Here is a 25,489-nt window from a genome sequence, read left to right on the forward strand (position 1 = left end):
TGCACATGAAATTATTATGCAGACCGATGATCGATGTTACTATCGGAAAAATATCGATAGTCACCGCTATCGATAGTTTTGGATGATTGAATCACGGACCATCGATTGGACCAATCGTTAAGGTAAAGTTTCGATTGTTTCAACCTTGTTTGTTATACCGAGAACGTATTAATTGTTAGATTATTAATAGTACTTCTCTTCTGTTTACAGGTAAGAAACATTTACGTCCAACGCAATGATTGCGGTCACCTGCTGCATTTTACACTGCGTTCAGCGATGTGAAAATAATATAATAATTGTTATACGCGTGCATACTACATGCATAGTAAGAAAACATTTGTGTAACATCACTGTATTACACTTTGAGTATTTCAATAAAATGCAGCAAAGTGATAACAAAGAATTATTATTTAACTAGTCCTTGCTGTCACATCCATTCCCGTTTCCTGTATCAAATCATATCCATGAAAGATAGCCTGAGTGCTAGTATCAAAGCGTCGCGTTAAAGTATCGCGTCAAATAATTCTCCATCTTCAACTTGCTCTCTGGTGCCACCTCTTATGACGTCATGTTATCCTGTTACGAAGCTCAATTTTGGAGCATTCTGAAAATTTTGGCCAGATTTTCGAGAAATGTATCAGGAGAACATGAAGCGGAAGGAAGTATTCTATATTTCCGCGTTGGACGCCTTTCAAAAACTCTGCGCCTCAATGTTGAATAGTTCTCCGCCTGAGAGATTCTCTCTCCGGTGACAATACCTTGTGCCACCTCTTATGACGTCATGTTATCCTGTTACGAAGCTCAATTTTGGAGCATTCTGAAAATTTTGGCCAGATTTTCGAGAAATGTATCAGGAGAACATGAAGCGGAAGGAAGTATTCTATATTTCAGCGTTGGACGCCTTTCAAAAACTCTGCGCCTCAACGTTGAATAGTTCTCCGCCTTAGATTCTCTCTCCGGTGACAATACCTTGTGCCACCTCTTATGACGTCATGTTATCCTGTTACGAAGCTCAATTTCGGAGGATTCTGAAAATTTTGGCCAGATTTTCGAGAAATGTATCAGGAGAACATGAAGCGGAAGGAAGTATTCTATATTTCAGCGTTGGACGCCTTTCAAAAACTCTGCGCCTCAACGTTGAATAGTTCTCCGCCTTAGATTCTCTCTCCGGTGACAATACCTTGTGCCACCTCTTATGACGTCATGTTATCCTGTTACGAAGCTCAATTTCGGAGGATTCTGAAAATTTTGGCCAGATTTTGGAGAAATGTATCAGGAGAACATGAAGCGGAAGGAAGTATTCTATATTTCAGCGTTGGACGCCTTTCAAAAACTCTGCGCCTCAACGTTGAATAGTTCTCCGCCTTAGATTCTCTCTCCGGTGACAATACCTTGTGCCACCTCTTATGACGTCATGTTATCCTGTTACGAAGCTCAATTTCGGAGGATTCTGAAAATTTTGGCCAGATTTTCGAGAAATGTATCAGGAGAACATGAAGCGGAAGGAAGTATTCTATATTTCAGCGTTGGACGCCTTTCAAAAACTCTGCGCCTCAACGTTGAATAGTTCTCCGCCTTAGATTCTCTCTCCGGTGACAATACCTTGTGCCACCTCTTATGACGTCATGTTATCCTGTTACGAAGCTCAATTTTGGAGGATTCTGAAAATTTTGGTCAGATTTTGGAGAAATGTATCAGGAGAACATGAAGCGGAAGGAAGTATTCTATATTTCAGCGTTGGACGCCTTTTAAAAACTCTGCGCCTCAACGTTGAATAGTTCTCCGCCTTAGATTCTCTCTCCGGTGACAATACCTTGTGCCACCTCTTATGACGTCATGTTATCCTGTTACGAAGCTCAATTTCGGAGGATTCTGAAAATTTTGGCCAGATTTTCGAGAAATGTATCAGGAGAACATGAAGCGGAAGGAAGTATTCTATATTTCAGCGTTGGACGCCTTTCAAAAACTCTGCGCCTCAACGTTGAATAGTTCTCCGCCTTAGATTCTCTCTCCGGTGACAATACCTTGTGCCACCTCTTATGACGTCATGTTATCCTGTTACGAAGCTCAATTTTGGAGGATTCTGAAAATTTTGGCCAGATTTTGGAGAAATGTATCAGGAGAACATGAAGCGGAAGGAAGTATTCTATATTTCAGCGTTGGACGCCTTTCAAAAACTCTGCGCCTCAACGTTGAATAGTTCTCCGCCTTAGATTCTCTCTCCGGTGACAATACCTTGTGCCACCTCTTATGACGTCATGTTATCCTGTTACGAAGCTCAATTTCGGAGGATTCTGAAAATTTTGGCCAGATTTTCGAGAAATGTATCAGGAGAACATGAAGCGGAAGGAAGTATTCTATATTTCCGCGTTGGACGCCTTTCAAAAACTCTGCGCCTCAACGTTGAATAGTTCTCCGCCTTAGATTCTCTCTCCGGTGACAATACCTTGTGCCACCTCTTATGACGTCATGTTATCCTGTTACGAAGCTCAATTTTGGAGGATTCTGAAAATTTTGGTCAGATTTTGGAGAAATGTATCAGGAGAACATGAAGCGGAAGGAAGTATTCTATATTTCAGCGTTGGACGCCTTTCAAAAACTCTGCGCCTCAACGTTGAATAGTTCTCCGCCTTAGATTCTCTCTTCGGTGACAATACCTTGTGCCACCTCTTATGACGTCATATTATCCTGTTACGAAGCTCAATTTTGGAGGATTCTGAAAATTTTGGCCAGATTTTGGAGAAATGTATCAGGAGAACATGAAGCGGGAAGAGGTATACTAAATTTCAGCTTCAAAGACAAAAAACCAACCAGTCACCATAAATCAAGCTAATTTGACCTGAACTTCGTGAACCTGATTTCCTCGAGTTAAATATCACTAAAATCAAGCTAATTTCACCTAAATTTAATAATCGCTTAAGAAATCGCTCATTTTGGGAATTTCGCGATTTTCGACTTTATTCTGCGATATTTAAACGTTTGTAGCTCAGAGCAACGACTTTGATGTAATTATCAGCATGTATAGAACTTATTTAAATCTACAAACGGGTTTTCTGAATTTTCATTACAGGCTCAGAAAAAAGAAGAAAAAACGACCTTTACTATTTTTTTTGCTATTTCGTCCAATCGCAATTTATTAAAAGGTTATGTAGCATTATGTAGCATGTAAAATAATAGCTGCTAGAGTGGAAAAAAATCTTGTACAAGAAAAGTATTTATTTATCGCCCCCTATGGCGTACTAACTTTGTGACAACTTCAGCTATTTTATTGAAACTGCAATCACTAAAAGGGATTGAATACGAATAACTATTTCTTTGTAGGTTTGATACAGATCTATATTTAATACACAGCGTAATCCGTTGTCGATGGTACAATTGTGAAGGAGAAAATATTCCATAAGAAACTAGTGGAAAGTGTAGCAAACTCTGTCGAATAAACTGTTTACTTTTAAATAAAGCAGCGGCAGTGGCGATCAACTGCATAATAATCCTACGCGCATCCAGTCTGCGTATCGCTTGAAGTAAACGCTCAGTCGTAAAGAGAAAGCTCCTCGATGGCACATGTGTGCTGGTTGGAACAATATTTCTTAACTGTGTGTGTACGTAAAGGAACTCCAGGGCTGTATCGAAATGGGGGTTGCACTTCCTCATCACTTAATTTAATTTCTCATCAACATATTACATTCCGATAATATTTAAAACATATACGATTGATGCCTGCACGATGAACGTTATATTGAATTAGTAGCGCGCCCAAATGTGCCCAAAATTCTTGGCATTAAACATTTTAATCATGCACGGGGTGCCAGACAGTTCGACTACATATTTGAGGAGTATATAAATATGTACACGGCATCAAAATAACATTTTGCATTATATTTTTACAAAACCACTTTCTTAATGGACGCTCGTACATATCCACTGTTTATCCGATAAACATTGATCAATCTATGGAACGTGAATAGCAAATTTTACGAGGAATTGCAACGAAACTTTGTCACCATTTGGTTAACCATGACGTTCTAGCATTACTGACATCGGATGTGTTTTTCTTCCTACTCGATACATCCTTAATCGAATAACAAAGTAAATTATAACGACGTGGTAATGGCTAATCATTACGAAGTCCCTAATTGGTACGTTTGCAAAATTCTTGTTGGCGTTTCTAGGCCAGCAGTTCGGCGCTATACTGCCCACTCGATAGTATTTATCAACGCAGACGTGTGTCGAATATCATAGTCTACAAAGGTTATGTTTTTTCAGGGCTGGAAAGCCACCAGTTGGATTGCACTTAGATGTATTAAAAAATGACAAATTGATACAGGTATGATAGCCTTGTATCGTGATCATTGGTTAAGGATTCGTGTCTGTCTGGGAGGATACTGAAAGCACTAATCATTTTGTTGCAGAAGTTAATGGTCGACGAAAAGAAATGCTATTTGTTTGGTCGAAATCAACAATTAAACGATTTCTGTATAGACCACGCTTCTTGCTCTCGTGTTCACTCCGCCCTTGTTTATCATAAGCATCTAAATCGAGCGTTTCTGGTCGATTTGGGTAGCAGTAAGTACATGCGCATCTATTCCTAACTCGCAGTGCATTAATTTACTCGTAACATGAAATACTTTCTAAATATTAAGGGGTCATTCTAGTAATCACAACGCAAAATTTGGCAACATTCAGGTTTCTTTTTCTCAGCGAATACAATGAATAACAATGTCAAACTTTTCTTTCATTTATTAAGCTACTTATAATGTACACGGAACAATTGTTTAAATACACTTTTAATTGTGTTTTTTCAATCTTATCTGGAGTTCAAAATCGCGCCTTTGAAAAGATGGCGGGAGTGATTTCAGCTCACAGACTCATCTGAAACAAAAAAACCAAGCTGATTCTTAATCATTATGAGTACTGCTATCGTAGGTGCCAGAATTAGCCACGTAAGTCAAAATATAACAAAATTGCGCGCATTCAAACTTCAAGTTTCGAAATTTTCCATTCTTGAAGTTTGAATGCGCTCAATTTTGTTATATTTTGACTTATGTGCCTAATTTTGGCACCTGCGATTCAGATGAGTTTGTGAGCTTAACTCACTTCCGCCAGGGAGGTATTTCTTTTCAAAAGCGCGATTTTGAACTCCAGATAACATTGAAAAAACACAATTAAAAGTGTATTTAAAAAATTGTTCCGTATACATTACAAGTAGCTTAATAAATGAAAAAAAAGTATGATATTGTTATTCATTGTATTCACTGAGAAAAAAAGCCTAAATGTTGCCGAATTTTGCGGCGTGATTACCAGAATGACCCCTTAATCATCTTTTCAAAGAATGCAAAAGAAAATTTTCAAGTATCGGCTTATCGCTGTATCTACCTTCAAGAGAACATTGAAAATTCAAACTGTTAATATCGCAAACACGAATTTATTCCCTAGCGCACGGGACTTTCATCGGTAATTTGCGTTTGGAAGCTCACAAACCTACACAGTTACCGATCGATAGCACATTTCATTTTGGAGCGTCTACTCGGTACTATATTATCAGAGAAAGACCACAAACGGGTACCAGACCGATTATCGAAGAGCTAGAAAAGCTGTCTGAAGACATCGACGCTGGTGGTTTATTAGGCTTGCCCGAAACAGAGACGGAGCTTGATGTACGCATTTGATAGTCTGCTTCCGAATTGCATGGTCAAAGGGCACAGTAACGATCGTACTGTTTGTTACAGAACCTAACAGAATTTAATACTGCGCACAATAGACGTATATCTATGCTGGGTATAACGGACGACGAGATTCATAAACCAACGAGGAAACGAAAGAAAAAGGGAATTACTTTCAACGACGACGAGGAGGTAATAAACCCGGAGGACGTCGATCCCTCAGTTGGCAGATTTCGTAATCTTGTACAAACGACCGTGGTACCCAGTAAAGTATGTTTCACTTTTGCCATACATCTCGATTTTTAATTGTACGTATATTATTTAACACGTTCGATATTACTCGTGCTTTAGAGAATGCGTATGGAAGGAGGCTTGATATCGCTGTCAGAAGATCACAATCCTTTGAAGCTTCTACATCAACCTACATCGACCGCGCCTCAACTCTATCACGATCTACCGCCCGAACAGTTCACCCCCTCGTCGTTGTCTCTTAATCCGTTCTCTAGTGCTCTATCCTCGTTAACGTCTCGGCTTGGTATCGCGTTACCAAATCCGGCGCCCGAGGTGGAGATGTCACCCAATCAAATACAAACGGAAGCGCCGCACGTACCGGAAATACCAGGACCTACAGAAACACGAACTATGGAACCAAAAAAGAAAAAATACGCCAAAGAGGCTTGGCCCGGGAAAAAGCCTATACCGACGCTGCTGGTGTAATAACATTAGGGAACTTATTTTTACTATATAGTTTTTATCATACGGATTTTAGAAATTAAGTTATATAAGAACCTGCGCATAAATTCGCTGTCGTTACAGCAAAGATGTTTTAGTTAATCTTACGTAACTACATCGATACCTTGAATATTCAAGCCGAATCCGTTTCAAGCATAATTCTATTGTATTTCGGAAGCAAGTTCTTCTCGTTTTACCCTCGGTGGATCGTTTAAATGTGATGGTCATTTACGCGTAATATCCTCGTAAAGATCAAAATTGTAACTAAAATTCCCTGTAAGATAAAGAAACGTGAATAAACAGAGATTTATCTTACTTTAGTTTTAAGAGAGTGAGAATAAATATCAGAAGGATGGCGGAAAGAAATCCTTTTTTTTTGTCATAATACTCACGTCATTGCTTTACCGTATATTCTATTTAATTCCGCTGGGCAAACTTTTCAAGCACAATGGAAACAGCGTGTTACGTTTACGTGTAAAAAGTGTTTACTAAGCGACACGTATTCCTTGCAATTAACACTATTAGCAGTACATTACCGTTATCGCGCGACTGTTCTTTGTTTCAAGGAAAATAACGATGATTTGTTACTTGCGCGTTCAGTGCAATAATTATAAATGTAATATCAATTTAAGTTCAAACGATTCCTGGAATTCTCAATAAATTTCGCTTTAATACTCGTCGGAACAAAGAGTGTTGCGCAACTCAGTGTACTTTACTTTCATCCCGAGAAAGATTTCCTTTACCTGTCCATTAACGACCCTTTAATTAAAGCCGTTTAGCTACGCGAAATATCCACAACTCTACTAAAGAAAAATAATTTTATTAAAAAAAGACATACGAGTCACAAAAACATAGAGGACGAGGTATAAAAGTAGATCTTTTATACGGTACAATTTATCGTATCGGATCGGTCCCTTTCCTTTCGGGCAGTCGAACAGTGCTGGTGGAAATCCCAATGAAGTGTTTTGCGCGTTCATCTTTAATATTCCAGCGAAGCATCCGGCGTGGTGGAGGACTCCAGGGCAACTTCCTCGTAGTCTCTCTCGAGCGCAGCAAGATCATCGCGGGCCTCCGCGAACTCGCCTTCCTCCATGCCTTCCCCGACGTACCAATGGACGAACGCTCGCTTATGATACATTAAATCGAATTTGTAATTCAACTTCGCCCATGCCTCTTCAATAGCAGTGGTGTTCGATAGCATGGAGACGGCCCTTTGCACCTAAACGATTCCCAGCTCTTTAATCCGTTCGGATTCACAATTCTCCTAAACCTCTTAAAGAATCAAATTGCCATAAAGCTGCGACCGTGGGACAGGGTTTAAAAAAGGAATATGAGACGTGCAAAGATTTCTTGCAAAGGAACATGACTGGCAGCATAAGCTATCCCGCAGTTACGAAACGCCGGGCGTGTTTGACGACTTCGTTCTTTAATCGCTGTCCGGTAACGACGTGGTTTGCGCAATAATTGATACCTTGGCGAGGTCTCCGCCAGGGACGACGGTCGGTGGCTGATAATTGATACCGACTTTGAAGCCGGTCGGGCACCAGTCGACGAAGCGTATGCTACTTTTACCCTTCATCGCGGCGATCGCAGCGTTCACGTCTTTCGGGACAACGTCGCCGCGGTAGAGCAGGCAGCAGGCCATGTACTTTCCCTCCCGGGGATCGCACTTGACCATCTGGTTGGAGGCTTCGAAACACTCGGACGTTATCTCCGCGACGGACATACCCTCGTGGAAGGCCTTGTCGGCCGACACCACCGGGGCGTAAGTGGTCAGGGGGAAATGGATCCTAGGGTACGGCACCAGGTTCGTTTGGAATTCGGTCAAGTCCACGTTTAAAGCACCGTCGAATCTCAAGGATGCGGTTATAGACGATACCACCTGACTGATAAGGCGGTTCAGATTGGCGTACGAGGGCCGTTCAATGCCAAGCTTCCGCTGGCAGATATCGTAAATCGCTTCGTTATCGACCATGAACGCGCAATCTGAATGCCCGATCGTCGTGTGGGTCGTCAGGATCGCGTTGTAAGGCTCCACGACGGCGGTGGACACCTAAACGTATGTTTCGCATGAGAATGACAAAGGGGGAAGGGGATGCCTCTATCATTTCCCTAAACTTTCGTACTTGTGGCGCCGGGTAGACGGCGAACTCTAGCTTGCTCTTTTTCCCGTAATCGTCGGAGAGCTTCTGCATGAGCAGCGAGGTGAATCCCGATCCGGTGCCGCCTCCGAACGAGTGGAAGACGAAGAAACCTTGGAGACCGGTGCACTGATCCGTCAGCCTCCGTACCCTGTCCATCACAGAGTCTATCACTTCTCTGCCTATGGAATAATGACCGCGTGCGTAATTGTTGGCAGCGTCTTCTTTGCCGGTGATTAATTGCTCGGGGTGGTACAGTTGCTTGTAGGGGCCTATTCGTACCTCGTCTAAGGGACATGTTTCATTTTAAACATCTACATTCTCGAGTAATCTAGAAGCTATCAAAGCTGTAATCGTGTAAATCAGCGAAGATCAGGTGGGCGGTCCGAGGACACTAGCATCCATAGCGTCTTCTACGTGCTGCGTGGAAGAGGGTGCTCGAAGCCAATGAAGCGGCGGGCATGCCACGGATAGGGAAAACTCTAGTAGTGTGCCCTTAGGCCCTAAAGGTGAAGTTCCACGGCACGTGCTCGGCTCGCTCAGGTTCGACGAGACGGCTTGGTGAGCGCGAGTCGGCGAGCCGGGCGCCGTGGAATTTCACCTTAAGGGTATGAGCCTACACGCACACTACTAGAGTTTTCCCTATCCGTGGCATACCCGTCGCTTCATTGGCTTCGAGCACCCTCTTCCATGCAGCACGTACAAGACGCTATGGATGCTAGCGTCCTTGGACCGCCCATCTGATCTATGCTGGTGTAAATCGAAGAAGGCTAACCGACGACCGTGGGCTCGAGGTCCACCATCACCGCGCGGGGGACCATTTTGCCGGAGCTCGTCTCGTTGAAGAAAGTGTTGAAGCAATCGTTCGTCCCGGACACTTTGTCTGACGGCATCGTCCCGTCAGGTTGAATCCCATGCTCCAGGCAATAAAGCTCCCAACAGGCGTTGCCCATTTGTACGCCGGCTTGGCCAACGTGCATCGATATACACTCACGCTGAAAGGCGACGAGCAAATAACGCAATTTTTCAATCAATAAGCTCCGGGATTAAAGTCTCGGCAAGAGTATACTCTGATGCAATTCAAATCCGGCGGAATCCGCTTAAGTCATACCATTTTGATGATTTCCAGTGCCGGTGCTTCTTGATAAAGATATCTCAGATTTTCTTGGACCGTGGAACCGAAAGGGGATTATAAAATTTTGATTAATCACAGGAAATTTTGATGTCAGCGATCCACTACCCAGGAAGGAAGTACTGTGACAATTTATTTCAGTTGCCTGGACGACAAAATTGCGCAATGAAATTGAACGAAAAAAAAAAGTTGAGAACATCGTGTATATACATATATATGTATATACTTTCTAACAATGCAGAAGCATCGCCGATGCTCTTCATAACGAGCATGAATTGACTGCCATACCATTTTACAGTACTCGTACAATAATCGTACAATACCTACGCGATGTTTACTTCAGTAATTAAATTATCGTTCCCTTATCGCTGATACCGCCGATAGACCGTAACCCGCGATTTCGCGTAATGACGAAGCAAGTCCTACGCGTGCGAGCGTATTTCGCCGCCAACAGTGATGTGAAATTCGCATTCACGATGCCGCAATATGCTTCGCATTTGTACCCGTATTATCTCGTAAATAAAGAGAGAAAAATACATCCTGTTTCCTATCTCCATTTTCGATCTGTCCGGCTCGGACGCATTTCTGTCTGCCTCTCTAAAAATAGACGGTTACTAAATCGTCGGTGGTCAATAAGAAGTCAAGGATCCCGACGGTTTCGGTGCTGGCGATCTCAAGAGACTTATATAACATCCTGCCGGATCGATCGTGCGCGTGCTTACGCACGTGTTGCTATCTGATAAATCATTGTGCGATACATTTCCTTTGCTATCTATCCTCCCGAGGAGAAAAATTCTATCGCACGATCTGGAGGCGTCCGAGTGCCCGTGACTCGATGATTGATGACTCGAGCAACTTTGACGGGATAGCGCGGACAGGCTTGACACTTCCAACAGTCTCGTGGAGCGACTCGAATCTCCAGCAGACGGCATGGTGTTACGTTTGAGCCGGTAGCTTGAGCCCGCGCGAACGAATCGATCATGGACGCTAGTAAGAAGTACAACAATCCTAATCCCAGATTGTCGGCGAATCCACTCAGTAAACTGATATTTTGGTAAGTGTTTGGCAGTGTCCGCGTTACCCCGTCTCACGTGTAACTGTTTCAACTTTGGATTCAAGGTGGTTGAAGCCCCTGTTCTGGCACAGTAAGGAGCATGATCTCGAAGTCAAGGATATATACAGTGTTATGCCTGATGATGTTAGTCAAACTCTCGGAGATAAACTTGAAAGGTAAAGATCAAACAATGGTATTTACACGCAGCTGATATCTAGCGCCGATCAAACAACAGTTACATCATTAACATTCCCTCCTATTATCTCTGCGCTCAGGAACTGGTTTAAGGAGATCAAAGCGGCGGAGGAGGTTTATAGAAAGCCTAAATTTTTCAACGCTTTGAGGAACACATTCGTATGGTCGTTCGCTTATTACGGAGGATGGCAATTTTTTCTATCACTTTTTTTAAAGTAAATACACCTTGCGCATTTTACTGCGGGATTACTGTGGCATTACTAATATCTTTGTTCTAACATCGCAGAGTTCTGCAACCGTACGTCCTAGGCATTCTTATTTGGCACTTCGATCCACGATCAACGTCCACTGCCACAGAAGCATACGCTTATGCTTCCGCTCTTGTAGTTCTAACTTTACTCAGCATTTTCATTGTTCACCATTCGAACTTAGGCTTAATGGAAGTTGGAATGAGAATGAGAATAGCGTGTTCCTCTGTGATGTATAGAAAGGTGAGAAATTCTCTTTCGTAAGTTTGTGCTTAACAAACGTTGTTATTTTAGATCTCTCGCTCCTTTAGATTCTACGTCTGTCGAAGTTTTCCACCAGCGTCACAACTCCAGGGCAGATCGTGAATTTACTATCGAACGATGTGGCGAGATTCGAACAGTTATTTATATCTCTGCATTACATTTGGATTTTGCCTATCCAAGGTGCTCTGATTGCTTTCATAATCTGGGAGAGCGTGGGGATTGCTTGTTTAGCTGGAATTTTCCTGATAAGCTTACAAACTATACCTCTACAAGGTACATATTCTCGTTACAAGCTTCGACGCGGTAACGGCGCTATTAATTAATCTGTTGCCCTCGCAGGATACCTAGGGAAATGGACATCAAAGTTGCGGTTAAAAATTGCATTGAGAACAGATGAAAGGGTGCGCTTAATGTCAGAGATCATTAGTGGAATTCAAGTTATTAAAATGTACACTTGGGAGAAACCATTCGAGAAGCTGGTCAGCCTCGTCAGAAGGTTATTTTCAGCGTTTAACAACATAAATAACAATAAAAAGAGCTGTATGTTATTGAATGAATTAACATGTAGAGTGATTTTGCAGCCGTGAAGTGGACGTCCTTTTACGTTCATCGTACTTAAGAGGCTTCACATTAGCCAGTTTTGTATTTACTGAACGAACAACTTTATACTTTACAATTATGGCATACGTACTTCTCGGAAACAATATATCCGCCGACAAAGTATTTTCAATGGCCCAGTACTTTAATATCCTTCAGTTAACCATGGCTATACTCTACCCTATGGCTGTGTCAGCTACCGCAGAGGCTGTTGTGTCTATTAAGAGGCTCGAGGTGAGATAAATAATTAGTCTTGCTTACCAGCGTCAATGGTTATAAACTTCACGCTGTTTCATCCTATTCATTGACTTTCCTTTAGAATTTCTTGTTGTTAAAAGAAAATAACAATCTAATCCATCCTAAGAAGATCAGTGGAGATGGTAGCATTACGATGAAAGATATTACAGCTTCTTGGTCGGACACTGCGATCGCGAATACATTGCACGATATCAACGCTCGAATAGAGCCTGGGAAACTCTACGCCATTGTTGGTTCAGTCGGGGCAGGAAAGGTAACTTGTGAGAAATGGGATAATACGTTAGTAGGCCATTGGTATTATGAGATTCTTGCACCTTTCAGAGTTCATTCCTTCAATTAATCTTACGAGAACTGCAACACTCGCACGGAGATATACAAGTGAACGGTGGCGTATCGTATGCCAGCCAAGAAGCCTGGTTATTCGCGGGCTCGGTGCGCAACAATATTCTTTTCGGGCAACCCTACGATCCAAAGAAGTACAGCGAAGTTGTTAAAGTGTGCGCTCTCACCAAAGATTTTCAACAGTTCAATTACGGCGATAAGACTTTAGTCGGAGATAGAGGCGCGTCGCTCAGCGGCGGACAACGCGCGAGAATAAATTTGGCTAGGTAAAGTGAATCCATTTGAAACGATTGATACCGTGTTGAAAATTACATTGGTGATTGTTACAACAGGGCCGTGTACAGGAGCGCGGATATTTATTTGCTAGACGACCCGCTATCCGCGGTCGACACTCACGTTGGGAAACATTTATTCAACGAATGTATCAAAGACTATCTTCACAGTAAAACAAGAATACTCGTAACTCATCAAGTGCAGCACTTAAAAAGTTGCGATTACATCATCGTATTGAATAACGTGAGCACCGAGCGGATAAAAGAATCTAGTTACGCTCGCTGCATCGACGTTATTACGATTTTCGTTTTAGGGTAAAATCGAGCACGAGGGCACGTTCGCGCAGCTTCAAAATAAAGAGGTCGATTTCTTAAGCATGCTGTCCGAAGAAGAGCAGAAAGAGAATACGGAAGTCGTAGAAATCAGCGAGAATCAGTCGCCTGAAATGTCCATTCATTCTGGGAATAGCAAAGACGACGAAGATGTGGAGCCACAAGAAACGGAGGAATTGATGGCCAAGGGGGGTATCTCGAAGTCGCTCTATTGGAAGTACTTTAGGGCCGGGGGTTCGATTTTCATGATACTGAGCTTCGCAGTCACATTAATTTTGGGACAAGCGGGGAGCAGCGGCTGCGATTATTGGGTCGCTTACTGGTCGGTGTTTAAGCGTATTCCCTATTTCCAGCGTAAGCTGAAAAATCTTATCTACTTTCTTCGTTCTCAGGACAAGGCAAGAAGAGACATACATAAAGAGTGTTAGTAATCACACGTTGCAAGTGTCCGCACAAGATCCTACGATACCTAATAACTTTACAGAAGACACAATTGGACTGATTAATGGCTCGCTTTTGCCAGGCATAGATAGTTTTAATGAGACAGCTCCTGAATTCTTAACGATCCCGGAAAATAGGAGTTCGGATAATATTGTTAGTAATATTTTACTTCGTTTCCTTATCAGTTTGGGTACTAGCAAATTACTGTTATTCTTGTATGCTTAGACGTGGATGATGAATATGAAATTTCATGACACGGAGTACCTCGATCCTGACACTGCCTTATGGATTTACGGAGCTTTCATCACTGCTAGTATAGTCCTGACCACGATTAGGAATCTCGTGTTTTACAAGATATGCATGAACGCCAGTAGAAATCTGCATAATCTAATGTTCTCTTGTTTACTGAAAGCGCCAATGCTGTTCTTCGATACGCATCCCTCTGGCAAGTATCGAATAAACGCTTCTACTTTAACTATGTCTCTTTAATTATCTACTTTTACTAGAATGCTGTGACGTTCGATTGTAGGTCGTATCCTGAATCGTTTCTCAAAGGACGTTGGAGCGGTAGATGAAATGCTACCTAGGACAATGATAGAGTCCATTCAGATATTTGCAGTGATGGTTGGAATTCTAACACAAGTTCTGCTAATTAATTGGTGGACGGTGTTTCCAATGATTATCATGGGTGTTCTATATTGGCAAATACGAAACATCTATCTCAACACGGCACAAGATATGAAACGCTTTGAAGGAACCAGTAAGTTACATGGACTTTCAACTGTCCTTTCATAATACGTTGTCGATGCTCACTTTTAAATTTCGCAGCGAAAAGCCCAGTCTTCTCCCACGTCAGCTCTTCGTTACTAGGCCTGACTACGATTCGCTCGGCTTCGGCACAGGATATAGTTCGCAAAGAGTTCGATGTTCACCAAGATCTCCATACCAGCACTTATTATTTGACCATAGCGGCGAGCACTGCCTTTGGATTCGCGCTGGACATGGTGTCCCTCGGTTTCATCGCGTTTATTACATACAGCTTCATTATATTGGACGATGGTAACTCATTACTCGATAGCTTTTACGATATTCCTTAGCACTGTAATCGATGAATCGCACATTTATCTTCTTCAGGAAATACATTCGCTGGGAACGTGGGTCTAGCCATTTCACAAGTACTAATTCTGTGTGGAATGCTTCAGCACGGAATGCGACAGACTGCTGAAACGATAGCACAAATGACCAGCGTAGAAAGAATCCTACAGTTCACGCAGTTAGACGAGGAGGGACCGTTCGAAAGTGAACCTAACAAAAAGCCGGCAGGACAGTGGCCCTCCATGGGAGAAATCCAGTTTGATCATTTATATCTGCGATACGATGATACCGCGCCTCCAGTTCTCAAAGACCTATGCTTCCTGATAAAGCCTGGTGAAAAGGTAACTATTTGCTATTCGATAACGCCCACATGCTGTGGACACTGGCCGCGCGAATGATTAAACGTTACTTTCCCCAGATAGGAATTGTTGGTCGTACTGGCGCTGGTAAAACTTCTCTAATATCAGCCCTGTTCCGTTTGGCTAAGCTGGAAGGCACCATTAGCATAGACAAGTTAGACACGAAGCAAGTGGGTCTTCACGACCTGAGAAAGAAGATCTCCATTATTCCGCAGGAGCCTATATTGTTTTCGGCAACGCTTCGAGACAATCTCGATCCGTTCCACAACTTCGACGACGCTACTCTTTGGGCTGCCCTCGACGACGTAGAATTAAAGTCGAGCGTTTCCTCTCTGGATTATGATGTCCAACAAGGAGGAAGCAATTTCAGCGTGGGACAGAGGCAATTACTTTGCTTGGCACGCGCAATCATAAGGAACAATAAGATTCTTTTGCTAGACGAAGCCACTGCTAACGTAGATCCTGCAACGGACTTCTTGATTCAAAAGACTATTAGGCAGAACTTCAAACAATGCACAGTACTAACCATAGCGCACAGATTGAACACGATAATGGATAGCGACAAAGTGTTGGTCATGGATCACGGACAAGCGATCGAGTTCGATCATCCGTACATTCTGCTTCAAAACGAACAGGGCCACTTCACCAGTATGGTCAAAGAAACCGGGAAGCTAATGTACGAGCAACTGAAGAAAATCGCTGAAGAGGTACGTCAAACTTCCCCTTGCCGATAATTATTCTCCCTTGAAATAACGCCCGCTGGTTTCTACGAGTCATTATTGAATTTTCAGGCTTACAAGGAGCATTCTGCTCATACGGAATCACATGCAGAACCGCAAATTCTCAATGGCAACACAGTTTTAAAGGACAGTTGAAGAATCACTGATACTTATTGTTAGAGGTACTTAATAGTTAAATACTTTACAGATACTTAAAAAGCAGTACACAATGGTCATACGTTTTCCTTTTTATGTACTCGTTTAACTGCTTTCAAGTCCGATCAAAATAGTAGATCAATTAAGTTAAGGACACACTGCGCGAACATTGTGTGATACCGAGAAGTTAAGCCGGGAGTCCACCTAGAAGCTATGCTATGCAATGCTATGCCATGCTACGTTTTAAAAAAAGTTCGCTTCAATCGTTTCCACCAAAAGCTAAGCTAAAACATAGCAGAGCTTAGCTTAGCTTCCAGGTGGATTCCCGGCTTTATAGCGACAGACACTTAAATATTTCATATTACTTTGATAATCACTGACGTACGTCCTGAAATCGATACGGGTTTGTCCTACAATGTGATATAATAGTATTTTTTATAAACAGAGTGCATAAAGAGTACGAAATACTCTTGCGTGTTAGCAAAATAATTTTAGAGCTCGTTCGATGAATCTAATTATACAAGAGCAATGAAAATAGTTTATAATCTTTAAGCTCCAGTGAAACTTTCCACGAGCGAGCTACGCCAAGATTATTACTGTGCTTTGTACATTTATATTTTGATATTTTCCGAATAAGAGTATGAACCTTACGTAGTCTACTTTAACAGATATATCTGTACACACAGTTTTGCGAACGACATTGTACAATGTTAAGAAGGATTCTGAAATATTCTGTAAACAATCTGGCCTCATTGTACTGTAATTTTTGTAATAAATTATATATACATACAGATATATGCTTTTCCCTAAAACCTTCTATAAAAATCATTGCTCCCTCTATGGATAATATTAACTTGCACAATACATCGACTCGTACCAATCGCTAGATCAATTGAACGGTACCGTTTTTAACCAGATCCGCAACAGCGCTGTACTGTATAATGTGTTGCGAGCCCGGTTCCAGATCTATCTCTTCGTCCATAGACCCAGGCAACATGATCCCGCTAACTCTGGTATTAGCTCTCAGAAACACGTGCGCGTTCATGTTCGGCTTGACCATTACTTTGTTAACCTCGAACGCCTGGAAGTTGCCAGGCATGTGCTGCAAAGCGATCGTCCTGAACAGCGTTTCCATGCCAGACAGAAACTCCTTCGCGTACTGCAACTCAGCAGCAGTCAGGTAGCACTCCTCGGGTGATCTGCTGGCTTCTTGCGAGAGTATGTGAATGGTGTAGAGCTCGATTTTCTCTAATCGAGCTCTGAGATAGCAGGATATAACGAACTTGATCCTGTCCAGCTCCATTCTGTGGATCATCAACCTGATGTCCCCTTTTTCTAACCTCTTCACGTTGACCTCCATGTGCGCTATCTGCTGCAGCATGCAGTCGACCAGGTCGGACTGGTGGGGTAGAATCTCCGGAGCGAATTTCTCGTTCAACCAGGCTTCTTCTATCGCCAATAAAGCACTCTGAGCAGTTAATTCCTCTTCCTCGTGCTCGTCACCCTCGGCTGTTAACCGCGCTTCCACTTCAACCTCCATGTTTTACAATTTTCTCCCTTAATAAAATTACTGTCGCGTTTCCCAAACACTTCAGCGGACCCCGATTTTTTTCAATATCTCTGCGTAGTTTCGCGCGATATCACTGAAGTGTCAACAGACTGTTTAAAAGCGCACGGTGAATCGTTGCGCTGTCATTTTAAATTATGTCACGTGTCGCGTAATCTGCAGTCGATACTTATCGCGCTGTTTGAATTGCAATTTATTTCGCGCTAACGACACATTCGTGAATTTAAATTTAAAAGTGGACTGAACGGAATATATTTTTAAACACTTTTAGGGGTACATTGTACGTTTCAGAGAACTTTGAAGTGAACGGAAAACAACGAAAGCACGCGCGTTAGATTGGATTATTAGAAAGGCAGATAAGGGCTATGCTTTCAGTTCCAAGGTTCCGAGGTGACTGTCTCCTTATACATAATTGCCCCCTTATCAGCAGATACCCTTGCATTCCCCACTCCGTGGCCAGATGCTTCGAGAACGGAGTCCTTATTTGCGTTGTTCGCTCTACTTTGAACAATCATGTTGCCCCTGATAGCTGCGCGACTTCCAACCGCTAGCCATCGTCTGTTGCCTACCCACAGGGGCACATGGTATTGCATCAACAGCCCCATTCTGCCCTCATCTCAGCTACAAAACCTATCATACCAATATTCCTTCGAAATTAACCGATCCCGTTGTGATGGACGATCAACAGTATTAATGAATCGTTACGTAAACGTGCCCAAGTGCCGAAATGAGACGTTTCACAAGAATCATAAAACTCGATCGAGGGAACCTGGCAAAGTTACACGCTGTTATAATAAGCTCCTTATAGCATGAAACCATATTAAAGTTTAAATCTGAATAGAACCTATAGATGGTCACCGAAATCGCAAAGGCGTCGTGATGTATTCGCTCGAGCATCTCACCGTTTCCGAAACCGTGGAATAGCACGGAGAACGGGACGTCTCAAGCGGGAATACCGTTCGCTGACCGTTTGCTAGGCCGAAGAGCGCAAAGGCGGTCAAAGCGTCTTGCGATCGGGATCACGTTACAGAAGGGTGCAAGAAACACGCTGTAGAATCAAAGGATAGGATGATTCCTCGTGTTCTATTGCTATTTTAGCCCCACGTAAGGTTTCTGTGTGCGGCGCTGAAGATACACCAAGGTATTCTCAAATCCTCGTTAACTTAATAAAGACCGTCTTAAGACTGTTTGTCGACTTAGATCGCGACAACATATAGAAATCTCTGGCCCGTAAGGGTACATATGGCAGGGTCGGGCGGAGACGTCGGTGCATATTTAAACGGAGGTCGGACGACGCTGACGCGAGCCGCATCCAGGAGTGGACCTAACAGCAGACCTTCCTCACTCACGCATCCCGACGGGCGGATTGTACAGCAATCTGAGACGTGTACTTGGATTAGTTCGTTCTAGCACGATTTTCTCCAAGTAGCCCGAAGGTGAGCCGCGACTAGCAGTGACGGCAATGGTGAAATCGTTTCGAGTGGCGGCCCGGGGGACAGTGTGATCGTTGATATACCTTCGTGTAAGCAGTGTTACACGGGCGAGTCCTCTCGATCAAGTTCTCCCGTCCTGTAAACGAAACAGTCCATGAAATAGACGCTCCTCATTCGTTCGCGGAATGGTTCGCGTGTCGAGTCCCTCGAAACGATTCAAGGAGCAACGTAGATGCTTCAACGCGTTCACGATCATCTGATCTATGCACGGGGGAGTCTTTGTCACTTCTCGAGGCGAACGAGTGGACCCGCGTGTACGTTCGCGTGCAGAGACTGTGAACGTGTTAAGCGATTCGATCAGAGTGGTATGCCGTTTGAATTGTTCGCAGATTCAAAAATGACGGTCTCCTGGGGGCCCAGCTACGAAGCCTATTCATGGGGAGGCCAAGGTACCAAGTTCGGTAATCAGACGGTAGTGGACAAGGCTCCGCCGGAAATGCTTCACCTCATCGACATCCGCTGGTACCAGTACCCGCCTATGAATCCCATGTGGTTCGGGATCCTCGGCTTCGTGATCGGAGTGCTTGGTTTCATCTCCGTCAGCGGGAACGGTATGGTCGTCTACATATTCCTCTCAACAAAGAGCCTTCGGACGCCGAGTAATCTGTTCGTCGTCAACCTCGCCCTCAGCGACTTCGGCATGATGTTCACCATGTCTCCGCCTATGGTGGGTGAAACGATACCGGACCACGTACTAGTTCCGACGCCTTCCCGAGCACTGAAAGAATAAACCCGGACAGAGAATAAGACCAGTCCCTTTTCCTCCGATAGGTGATCAATTGCTATTATGAGACGTGGGTATTTGGACCTCTCTTCTGTGAAATCTACGCGATGTTTGGCTCCTTGTTCGGATGCAGCTCCATATGGTCAATGACTATGATCGCGTTCGACAGATACAATGTAATTGTCAAGGGTTTAGCCGGTAAGCCGCTGACCATCACCGGCGCTCTGCTCCGTATACTGGGTATATGGGTCTTCTCTCTGGGCTGGACAATCGCGCCAATGTTCGGCTGGAATCGGTAATCCCTCCTCTTCTCCATCGCGAAGCTTTTCCTGCTTTCGTTTAGCTAACAGCAGCTGTATCCCTTGCTAGCTACGTGCCCGAGGGTAACCTGACCGCGTGTGGCACCGACTACTTCAGCCAAGACATCCTGTCCGTGTCGTACTTAGTATTGTACGGCACGTGGGTGTACTTCGCCCCGCTGTTCCTCATCATCTACAGCTACTGGTTCATCATCCAGGCGGTCAGCGCCCACGAGAAAAATATGCGCGAGCAGGCAAAGAAGATGAACGTCGCTTCTCTGCGATCATCCGAAAATGCGAATACCAGTGCAGAGGCCAAGCTGGCGAAGGTATCTACGTATTGGCACGGCACTCCACTTCGGTCGTGTATAATGGAACGGTTTAATGATTCCAGATTGCTCTCATGACCATCTCTCTCTGGTTCATGGCCTGGACACCGTATCTAGTAATCAACACGTCAGGCATATTCGAGCTCGTCAAAATCACTCCGCTCTTCACCATCTGGGGCTCCCTCTTCGCGAAAGCCAACGCAGTCTACAATCCGATTGTTTACGGAATCAGGTAACCGCGCGGCTCCGCCGTCACGCTGTTGCGCTCATGGGTATCTAATATTTGTCCATCTGATCTCACAGCCATCCGAAGTATCGAGCTGCACTGTTCGCGAAGTTCCCGTCGCTGGCCTGCACCAGCGAGCCAGCATCCACGGATGCGACCTCCACCGTCTCCGGCACTACCACCGTCGCCGACAGCGAGAAAGCCAACGCGTAAAACGGCACCGATCCAAGCAACTGGTCTTACAAAGCTCCCGCGCTCTAGCGTCCACAGCCTACGCACGATGGATTACAACGCGATCGGGGATTAACGAACGATGTAAAGTAAAATACACCTGATTAGGACGTAAGGACGATGCTAAGCTTCATTACAGACACGAATTGTAAATAGTAATATCGGTTGTCGTGTTGAGAAATCTATTTTTTTATTGGCAACCCCCGATTGGAAATTCGAATCGGCCGTGTCTGAAAGAGGACACCCCGACTAATTCGTCGAGAAAGAGTCCCGAGCAACGTTGAAATGAGCGAACTTTCGAATCGCCTATCATCGACGACCACGCGATTCGCATCTCACCACGACGCGAATCGCTGGGCGTCCATTTAATGAAGGTGATCGTAAGTTTGCGCATTCCCTTATAGCGACATGTACATCGTCACTTTGGTAAAGCAGGTACCGGCCCTATGTTTACCGATTACGTAAGCGTATTATGTATCATATTACCGTGAGACACGACGGTACCTTGATTTTATAAAATCAGAATAAACTGTTCAAGCAACGGCACGTGTGTGTTCATTTAATTACTATCAGGTGAAGATTTACGTGACTTTCATAACAGAGCAAAGTTTATCAAAGATTCTGCTTAGTATCCTGTTAGTTCCCAGCGGCTTCCGAGGTTTTCTGCCCTCCAGCAGCAGCTTGATCCTCAGTCGAGCCGCACACTAAAAATGGTAGCTTCTCCTTCAACGCGGCTCTGTATTTTGGATGGCTGCAGAACACATTGGCGAAATAAATCACTGCTCCACGTTACACTTCTGTATTTATAGAGTATAGCAGGTAATACCTGATTCCGTAAACGATTGGATTGTATATTGCGTTAGCTTTCGCAAAGAGTGAGCCCCATATAGTGAAGAGTGGAGTGAGCAGGGTACGATTGAATATTCCAATGTAATTGATTACGAGATACGGGGTCCACGCCATAAACCATAGTGATATAGTCGTTAGTGCCACCTTCGCTAACTTTGCTTCTGCACTGACGCCCTGAGTCTCTCCGGAGCGCAACGATGCAACGTTCATTTTCTTTGCTTGCTCTCTCATTCCCCTTTCATGAGCTGCAACCGCCTAAGTGGAGCACAGATATTATGTAGCCGCTACTTGGTCAATTAACGAGATCTTTCGATACTTACTGAGACGATAAAGTAGTAGCTGTAAATAATAGTAAACAGTGGCGTGTAATAAACGAATACTGAATAGACTAGTATGTACGATTTGGAGACCCACTCTAAGCTAAGGTAATCTGTTCCGCATGCTGTCATATTACCCTCTGGAACATATCTAATTGACACATTGGACGTTAACAATTACAAGTGTATATTATCAGTACACATCAAAGAAGTAATCGAAGTATTACCTATTCCATCCTACCATAGGTAAAATTGTCCATATTAATCCGAACAACCATATGCCTATGATTTCCAGGAGAGCTAGTTTGATAGTGAGAGGTCTTCCAGACATACCCTAAAAAGAATTAATTTTATTAGAACTTCCTCATCATTTTTAAAGTATTAGTATCTACAGTTAGTAAAAAAGTATTTGGACGCCTGAAAATTCAAAAAACCCGTTTGTAGATTGAAGTTGTGTACATGTCTTCGGGTTTTTTGAATTTTCATTACAGGCTCACAAAAAAAAAGTTTAAAAAACGACCTTTACGATTTATTTTTTGCTATTCCCACCAATTGCATTTTTTTCAAAACTACGAAACACGTCACTTAGCAAATTAATCTTTCTAGCTTCTCAAAAAAACTCATGTCGTTTGGACCAATTCTAAAAAAAATTATGCGATTTTAAAAAGTGTACAAATACTTTTTCTACTAACTGTGTGTGCAAGTATATATACCTTCACTATAACATTATATCTATCCAAAGCAATGGCTGTCATGGACCATATAGATGCACATCCGCATAAAGAGCCAACCATTGCATAAATGTCACACATTAAAGGCCCTGGAAAGCGAGTCATTTCTGTACAATTGGAAGTTTTATTACATTAAGGTTGTCTATAGTTCTATACAGTTATTTTCCCTTACCAAGAACCCATGTCTCATAGAAGCAACAAATTACCATTGGGGGACACTGGATGCCCATCATTAGAAAGTCTGAAAAAGCGAGATTCACTACAAGTAGATTGCTGGGTGTTCTCAGTCCTGGCGTCATTATAAACACATAAACCACCACGCCGTTTCCACACCATCCTATAATTCCTAATACGATCATAACGAGGCCTAAGATTTTATGCCATATGGGATGTAACGGTGGAAATCGCACCCTACATTGTGAAAAAGATATTAACTATTAAAGATTATTATTATTACAGTTTCTGTACACAATAACTGTTATTATTACCAGTACGTGTCAATTAAATGTAGCATATCTTCTGGCACTTTACTGACAACCGTGTGATTATTGAAGTGCATCGACTGTCTCGCAAACTGCGGTCCCGCGGCTGTTGTTAAAATAGAATTTTGAAAAGTTGCAGCTCCGATGATTAATGGTGTAGTCATGTTGTAGGTACCCATTGAGATAACTGTCTCCATTTCTTGGAAATATGTGCTTGGTCTTGAACGTGTATATTTAAAAGCGAGGAAAATAAGAAAGATTTACTAACAAGGCATTTAAATTTACATCATATTAATGGTGACACTGCAAAGCACGATACTCGCTCACATTTCACTGTTCCGATTCACGAACTGCGGCTACAAATGTATCGTTTCTCTTTTATATGCATTTCATAAAGTGTGATCCAATAAGGTCATCCAATAAAATATTCAAATCAATTTATCTACAGTTCTAGCAAATGCATTCGCATCGCTTTCGGTATAGTATGGAATGACGAATGGAAACTACTGTCGGCTGCAATTTGGTGTAATCTAATCAAAGGGAAACTTTACATATGCTTTTATGAATCGAATTTACATGATCTAAATACTACGCACAGTGCATCATCACGGCGTATAGTAAGAAGTCAAGTAGCTTGTCCTGCAGAATTCTGTACAATTTATTTGATAAAAAATAATTATATAATATTATTGCCGGAAACATCATTTTATTACTCTCGAAAGTCTACGAATGTGTTGACTGCGACCTTCTTGAAGGGCCTCTTCTAATTCCTGAGTTATGTGTAGCAAATTGACAGGATCAGTTTGAAGTAATACATGTTCGATATCCTCGTTTTTATCCGAATCTTTTATGGACAAATCCAAAGTAATAAGGGGAGCGACTTGTTTTAATAACGATCTCGATGCGATCTGTAGAAATACATCCCGTGAAACACTTAAATTCAACCCTCTAATATAAAAACAGGGTAAATGTTTACTTCAGGGGAGGATTCTCCGATGACTTTGAGCTTCACAAATGTTGTCAAGGTCATCATTCTGAATAATATTTCCCTCCAAACTTTTTGGCGCTCAGCTTTGGTTTACGAGATATTCGCAAAAAACTTGGCATAATTGTACATTGAAATCTGCCTATACATACATTACTAACACAACCATCTTCTCGTCGCCGTCGAGTGTTTCACAGCCGACGTTATTAGTATTGGTTGGGGCTAGAGTAGGGCGGGGGGCGCGTAAAGCATGGTAGGGAACCGATTTGAGTATGTGTTAAATTCGGTACTTCTAGTGTTAAGTGAAGTGTTTTGCAAATATCTCGTAAACCAAAGCCGAACGCCATTTACTAAAAACAGTATCGTCGATACCTGAACTTCAAATCTCCATTCCATATCATGATACTCTGGCAATTTGAATCCAATATTTGTAAGCGAGTCCAATAATTCATCCTTTTTAACATTATACAATTTGCTCAGTATCGTTTCCTGATCTTCGGCGAAGCCTAAAGCTATCACAGAATCCCTGAAGTCCTCCGCACTTAACTGTAAGAAATACCATTGAAACTCAGTACTAAAAACTTTGGTGATGTCTGTAAAATGAATTGCTACTTTCTTTTCACATGAAATTTGTATTACCTTGTATCTGCAACTCTCCAGTAATAAATTAACAAGTCCCTCCACTGAATTTTTAATTACATTCACGTCGACCTCCAATTTCTCTGGAACAAAAGTGAAAGCTTAGCAGAGTGTCTTGACGCCTCGTTCAAATATTAATACAATGATTTTTCTGCACCACTTACGGGCAGCGGCGCTGTAAAGTTTAATATTTGGTCCTTTCTGCAAATAATCTACGGCCAATTTGCAGAAATCCTGCAGAACTGATGTAAATAAATTAGTATCGCACCGGACAGAGGAAACTGGTTAAGAAAACAGCTTCACATACCCTGCGGTGTATGCTCTGTGAGAAGCAGTACATGTTTCTTATGATCTGGCTTCAATGTCAGCAACATGATCGTTTCGTTTTAGTAAGATATATACGCGGTAATTAATCGTCCAGCATTTCATACGAAAAAAGATCCGGGGATTCCGCGAGCGACAGGTGACAAGTGAGCCGCCATCTTTACAACCGCTTGCAACCGCTTAAGGCGCGATTTCGTCAAGCGTCAGCATGAAATTGCACCTTTAAGTTGTGATGAATGACTCGCTGATAAAATTGCAAATTTATTTGAAAGGAAGTACGACGTGAAAATTGTTC

The 25,489-nt window shown here is 42.8% G+C and overlaps 7 protein-coding genes and 1 long non-coding RNA gene across 13 annotated transcripts; 4 read left to right on the plus strand and 4 right to left on the minus strand.

Annotated features, from left to right (window-relative positions):
* Positions 1 to 67: 67 nt before the first annotated feature.
* On the plus strand, positions 68 to 6,707 carry Nipp1 (nuclear inhibitor of protein phosphatase 1). 4 transcript variants are annotated; one of them, XM_076822476.1, is made up of 6 exons: positions 68 to 210; positions 4,264 to 4,324; positions 4,413 to 4,563; positions 5,434 to 5,654; positions 5,727 to 5,930; positions 6,012 to 6,707. In XM_076822476.1, exons 3-6 carry the CDS (start codon positions 4,416 to 4,418, stop codon positions 6,375 to 6,377), a joined length of 939 nt encoding a protein of 312 aa, XP_076678591.1. In that variant the 5' UTR covers positions 68 to 210; positions 4,264 to 4,324; positions 4,413 to 4,415; the 3' UTR covers positions 6,378 to 6,707. The 4 variants fall into 4 exon arrangements, with proteins under 4 accessions (XP_076678591.1, XP_076678590.1, XP_076678589.1 ...); XM_076822475.1 differs by having other exon boundaries at positions 69 to 210; positions 4,410 to 4,563; XM_076822474.1 differs by lacking the exon at positions 68 to 210 and adding an exon at positions 3,567 to 4,136.
* Positions 6,708 to 7,193: 486 nt separating this feature from the next.
* Positions 7,194 to 9,924, minus strand: LOC143374353 (tubulin alpha chain). The gene is made up of 5 exons (XM_076822460.1): positions 9,645 to 9,924; positions 9,309 to 9,528; positions 8,519 to 8,820; positions 7,864 to 8,445; positions 7,194 to 7,611 (listed from the first exon to the last, which is right to left on the minus strand). Exons 1-5 carry the CDS (start codon positions 9,645 to 9,647, stop codon positions 7,372 to 7,374), a joined length of 1,347 nt encoding a protein of 448 aa, XP_076678575.1. The 5' UTR covers positions 9,648 to 9,924; the 3' UTR covers positions 7,194 to 7,371.
* Positions 9,925 to 10,493: 569 nt separating this feature from the next.
* Positions 10,494 to 16,791, plus strand: LOC143374340 (ATP-binding cassette sub-family C member 4). Its single transcript, XM_076822407.1, has 18 exons — positions 10,494 to 10,719; positions 10,785 to 10,895; positions 10,995 to 11,129; positions 11,201 to 11,405; positions 11,474 to 11,699; positions 11,766 to 11,922; positions 12,008 to 12,257; positions 12,343 to 12,534; positions 12,603 to 12,889; positions 12,956 to 13,139; positions 13,210 to 13,550; positions 13,621 to 13,822; positions 13,895 to 14,114; positions 14,199 to 14,429; positions 14,498 to 14,728; positions 14,804 to 15,105; positions 15,183 to 15,830; positions 15,915 to 16,791. Exons 1-18 carry the CDS (start codon positions 10,646 to 10,648, stop codon positions 15,996 to 15,998), a joined length of 4,080 nt encoding a protein of 1,359 aa, XP_076678522.1. The 5' UTR covers positions 10,494 to 10,645; the 3' UTR covers positions 15,999 to 16,791.
* Sld5 (DNA replication complex GINS protein SLD5) lies at positions 16,741 to 17,937 on the minus strand. Its single transcript, XM_076822483.1, has one exon. It carries the CDS (start codon positions 17,536 to 17,538, stop codon positions 16,882 to 16,884), a length of 657 nt encoding a protein of 218 aa, XP_076678598.1. The 5' UTR covers positions 17,539 to 17,937; the 3' UTR covers positions 16,741 to 16,881.
* Positions 17,938 to 18,861: 924 nt separating this feature from the next.
* Positions 18,862 to 21,413, plus strand: Lop1 (long wavelength sensitive opsin 1). 2 transcript variants are annotated; one of them, XM_076822471.1, is made up of 6 exons: positions 18,862 to 19,001; positions 19,388 to 19,725; positions 19,830 to 20,077; positions 20,152 to 20,410; positions 20,476 to 20,642; positions 20,714 to 21,413. In XM_076822471.1, the coding sequence occupies exons 2-6, from the start codon at positions 19,396 to 19,398 to the stop codon at positions 20,847 to 20,849; spliced, it is 1,140 nt and encodes a 379-aa protein (XP_076678586.1). In that variant the 5' UTR covers positions 18,862 to 19,001; positions 19,388 to 19,395; the 3' UTR covers positions 20,850 to 21,413. The 2 variants fall into 2 exon arrangements, with proteins under 2 accessions (XP_076678586.1, XP_076678587.1); XM_076822472.1 differs by having other exon boundaries at positions 18,948 to 19,087.
* On the plus strand, positions 19,029 to 22,244 carry LOC143374372 (uncharacterized). The gene is made up of 2 exons (XR_013086644.1): positions 19,029 to 19,136; positions 21,447 to 22,244. It is a non-coding gene; the product is annotated as an uncharacterized LOC143374372 (long non-coding RNA).
* On the minus strand, positions 21,400 to 23,733 carry Lop2 (long wavelength sensitive opsin 2). Of its 2 annotated transcripts, none has more exons than XM_076822467.1 (7): positions 23,253 to 23,733; positions 22,937 to 23,175; positions 22,747 to 22,853; positions 22,261 to 22,367; positions 22,037 to 22,184; positions 21,694 to 21,971; positions 21,400 to 21,618 (listed from the first exon to the last, which is right to left on the minus strand). In XM_076822467.1, the coding sequence occupies exons 1-7, from the start codon at positions 23,441 to 23,443 to the stop codon at positions 21,504 to 21,506; spliced, it is 1,185 nt and encodes a 394-aa protein (XP_076678582.1). In that variant the 5' UTR covers positions 23,444 to 23,733; the 3' UTR covers positions 21,400 to 21,503. The 2 variants fall into 2 exon arrangements, with proteins under 2 accessions (XP_076678582.1, XP_076678584.1); XM_076822469.1 differs by having other exon boundaries at positions 22,971 to 23,175; positions 23,253 to 23,393.
* A 147-nt stretch (positions 23,734 to 23,880) lies between these two features.
* LOC143374365 (COMM domain-containing protein 2-like) lies at positions 23,881 to 25,374 on the minus strand. Its single transcript, XM_076822484.1, has 5 exons — positions 25,178 to 25,374; positions 25,035 to 25,112; positions 24,871 to 24,953; positions 24,604 to 24,777; positions 23,881 to 24,154 (listed from the first exon to the last, which is right to left on the minus strand). The coding sequence occupies exons 1-5, from the start codon at positions 25,242 to 25,244 to the stop codon at positions 23,948 to 23,950; spliced, it is 609 nt and encodes a 202-aa protein (XP_076678599.1). The 5' UTR covers positions 25,245 to 25,374; the 3' UTR covers positions 23,881 to 23,947.
* Between the last annotated feature and the right edge of the window lie 115 nt (positions 25,375 to 25,489).

This window comes from Andrena cerasifolii, chromosome 10, assembly GCF_050908995.1.
Source record: "Andrena cerasifolii isolate SP2316 chromosome 10, iyAndCera1_principal, whole genome shotgun sequence".
Taxonomy (NCBI): domain Eukaryota; kingdom Metazoa; phylum Arthropoda; class Insecta; order Hymenoptera; family Andrenidae; genus Andrena; species Andrena cerasifolii.

Coding starts and splice junctions, on each gene's coding strand:
- Nipp1 (XM_076822473.1), top strand. CDS start 4,108: ATGGCTAATCATTACGAAGTCCCTAATTG. Junction 4,325..4,409: donor AAAATGACAAATTGATACAG/GTATGATAGCCT, acceptor ATTTTGTTGCAG/AAGTTAATGGTCGACGAAAA. Junction 5,655..5,726: donor AAACAGAGACGGAGCTTGAT/GTACGCATTTGA, acceptor TGTTTGTTACAG/AACCTAACAGAATTTAATAC.
- LOC143374353 (XM_076822460.1), bottom strand. Junction 8,821..9,308: donor CCTCGAGCCCACGGTCGTCG/GTTAGCCTTCTT, acceptor CATGTCCCTTAG/ACGAGGTACGAATAGGCCCC. Junction 7,612..7,863: donor CTGGCGGAGACCTCGCCAAG/GTATCAATTATT, acceptor GGAATCGTTTAG/GTGCAAAGGGCCGTCTCCAT.
- LOC143374340 (XM_076822407.1), top strand. CDS start 10,646: ATGGACGCTAGTAAGAAGTACAACAATCCTAATCCCAGATTGTCGGCG. Junction 10,720..10,784: donor CTCAGTAAACTGATATTTTG/GTAAGTGTTTGG, acceptor TTTGGATTCAAG/GTGGTTGAAGCCCCTGTTCT. Junction 11,130..11,200: donor TTTCTATCACTTTTTTTAAA/GTAAATACACCT, acceptor CTAACATCGCAG/AGTTCTGCAACCGTACGTCC.
- Sld5 (XM_076822483.1), bottom strand. CDS start 17,538: ATGGAGGTTGAAGTGGAAGCGCGGTTAACAGCCGAGGGTGACGAGCAC.
- Lop1 (XM_076822471.1), top strand. CDS start 19,396: ATGACGGTCTCCTGGGGGCCCAGCTACGAAGCCTATTCATGGGGAGGC. Junction 20,078..20,151: donor CCAATGTTCGGCTGGAATCG/GTAATCCCTCCT, acceptor ATCCCTTGCTAG/CTACGTGCCCGAGGGTAACC. Junction 20,411..20,475: donor CAGAGGCCAAGCTGGCGAAG/GTATCTACGTAT, acceptor TAATGATTCCAG/ATTGCTCTCATGACCATCTC.
- Lop2 (XM_076822467.1), bottom strand. CDS start 23,443: ATGGAGACAGTTATCTCAATGGGTACCTACAACATGACTACACCATTA. Junction 22,368..22,746: donor GATATAATGTTATAGTGAAG/GTATATATACTT, acceptor AATTCTTTTTAG/GGTATGTCTGGAAGACCTCT. Junction 21,972..22,036: donor GCTACTACTTTATCGTCTCA/GTAAGTATCGAA, acceptor TGCTCCACTTAG/GCGGTTGCAGCTCATGAAAG.
- LOC143374365 (XM_076822484.1), bottom strand. CDS start 25,244: ATGTTGCTGACATTGAAGCCAGATCATAAGAAACATGTACTGCTTCTC. Junction 24,954..25,034: donor ACTTTACAGCGCCGCTGCCC/GTAAGTGGTGCA, acceptor CTTTTGTTCCAG/AGAAATTGGAGGTCGACGTG. Junction 24,778..24,870: donor TGGAGAGTTGCAGATACAAG/GTAATACAAATT, acceptor TATTTCTTACAG/TTAAGTGCGGAGGACTTCAG.